This window comes from Mesitornis unicolor, unplaced genomic scaffold (assembly GCF_000695765.1).
Source record: "Mesitornis unicolor isolate BGI_N332 unplaced genomic scaffold, ASM69576v1 scaffold2256, whole genome shotgun sequence".
In the NCBI taxonomy this organism is placed as follows: Eukaryota; Metazoa; Chordata; class Aves; order Mesitornithiformes; family Mesitornithidae; genus Mesitornis; species Mesitornis unicolor.
The window spans coordinates 29,402-31,295 of NW_010190195.1; the positions used below are offsets into that span (position 1 = coordinate 29,402).

A 1,894-nucleotide genomic window follows, 5' to 3' on the forward strand; every position below is an offset into this window, starting at 1 on the left:
CGGGTTCTAGGAGTGGTGTTTGCCGCCTCCTTATTGCATGGAGAGAGCCACAGTCACAGTGTGCCCGAGATGGCTTCAGCTTTCCTAAGGACATGGTCGACTGTTACCCAAATACATGGCACTCGGGCTCTTTAATTGATTTGTCATGTAGAGTTTATCGTTGTGCGTTACTGAGAAATGCAGTCCATCTATAAGGAATGTTAATGCGTCGTGAAGTATTTATCAGATAATAATTTTTCCTAATCTCTTTTTTCCTTCTTTTGAACAGCATTCCTGGTTCTTCTTTGCAGTTATCCTGAAATCAATGGCACAGCACTTGGTTGATACAAACAAAACAAAGGTAAGTATATATTTAGTCTCAGTTAGGTAGGCAGTCAGTCTCTTAGGGAAAATATAAAATGTGAAATCCTGGGAAATACACAGATTTGGACTTCTTGACTGGTCAAAAAAAGAAATGCTGTTATACTTTGTAAAATACAAAGTTTTTGTGGATAAAAACAATATGACCTGCTAGGCTCAAACCTATTCTTGCTTGTACAGAACTCATGGACCAAAAATATAGTTACATCAGCTTTGTAATGGGTAGGTCAGAATGGAATGAGAATTCTCTAATTTCTGCTGGTTACTCAGCATTGCTGTTTTATGCCAGACAGCAAATAAATGATCTAGAAACTCTGCTTTGAGCAAACCTTACATAGCTGGAGATCAGTGCTTTGACCTCTTTTCTGCTTGATTATCGAAGATGTTCATAGTTTACTTCTGCAGGAATCTGAGGATAGGATTTCCCACTTTCCTATAGACCAGTTTATTCCTTCTAGGGTTTATGCTCAGAATAGATCCATGGAGCTCTGGGATTATATTTTCTTTGTCAAATGACCTGTGTTTTATCATCTTTATTCTTGGCCTGAACGTGTTTTCAGGTTTAATGGGCAACAACATGCACTCTCAAGTCATGATCTATTCCCTGCTTAGGTTTCTCGAACTCAGAGGTTTCCAGAATCCTTTCAGACTGAGTTGGATACACTTGTGATGGTTTTAGCAGACCACGTTGTTTGGAAGTACAAAGATGCTCTTGAAGAAACCAGGAATGCAAACTTCAGCACTGCCAGATTTCTCAAGGTGAGATGTTCTGTCTTTACAGTGTATGCACCTATTTCTCCATACTTGATGCAAACTTGAGACTATCCTAGTCTAGTCAAAGGAATAAAAACAATTCTGAGTGGGTGATGACTCAATTTCCAAGTTTATTGTTGACCTGTAGTTCAGTTTATCTGTGCCCTTGGGTCTTTGAGAATGTAAAAACTTTATCTTAGTCTACTTCAAAGCAATTATGATTCATGTGTGTATACATATTCTCTAAAAGACCCCAAATTTTCACATTTTACAAGTTCTTACATTATAGTCAAATAGGTAAAAAGTTTGGTAAGGCATGAAACTGTAGTTGGCATTGAGCTGGTATTTTTTCTTGAAATGTCTCCTTCTCTGCAGACATTCAAAACCCCCCTGGCCGTGTTCCTGTGTGACTGCTCTGGTGATCCTGCTCTGGCAGGGGTTGGACTGGATGAGCTTTTGAGGTCCCTTCCAACTCCTGATATTCTGTGATTCTGTGAAATACTATAGCTCTGAATGACTGTGGGTGGATAAATATTTCCTAATCACAACCAGAGGGGTCAGCTTTCACAAACCAGAATAAGCAAATTAAGAGTGTTATGTGACATACTGTAACCTACCTTTTTAACTCTCTAATGCCCTTTCATTTACCAAAGACAAGAAAATACATGCATGCTTTGGAAAAGTCACTAAAAGCGGTTGTATTGTATTGTATGTTGTATTTTAGTGACTTTTTGGAAAAGTCACTAAAAGGGGAAGATGCGGGTAACTACAGGCCTGTCAG

At 38.8% G+C, this 1,894-nt stretch overlaps 1 protein-coding gene across 1 annotated transcript in view; it reads left to right on the plus strand.

Moving 5' to 3' along the window:
* LOC104542111 (dedicator of cytokinesis protein 10-like) overlaps positions 1–1,119 on the plus strand; it is a gene marked incomplete at both ends in the record, with an annotated part of 29,034 nt that extends 27,915 nt beyond the window's left edge. The window contains 2 exons of the mRNA XM_010186323.1: positions 269–340; positions 973–1,119. Of these exons, the coding sequence (XP_010184625.1) occupies positions 269–340; positions 973–1,119 (219 nt within the window). The remainder of the gene's footprint in view (positions 1–268; positions 341–972) is intronic.
* Between the last annotated feature and the right edge of the window lie 775 nt (positions 1,120–1,894).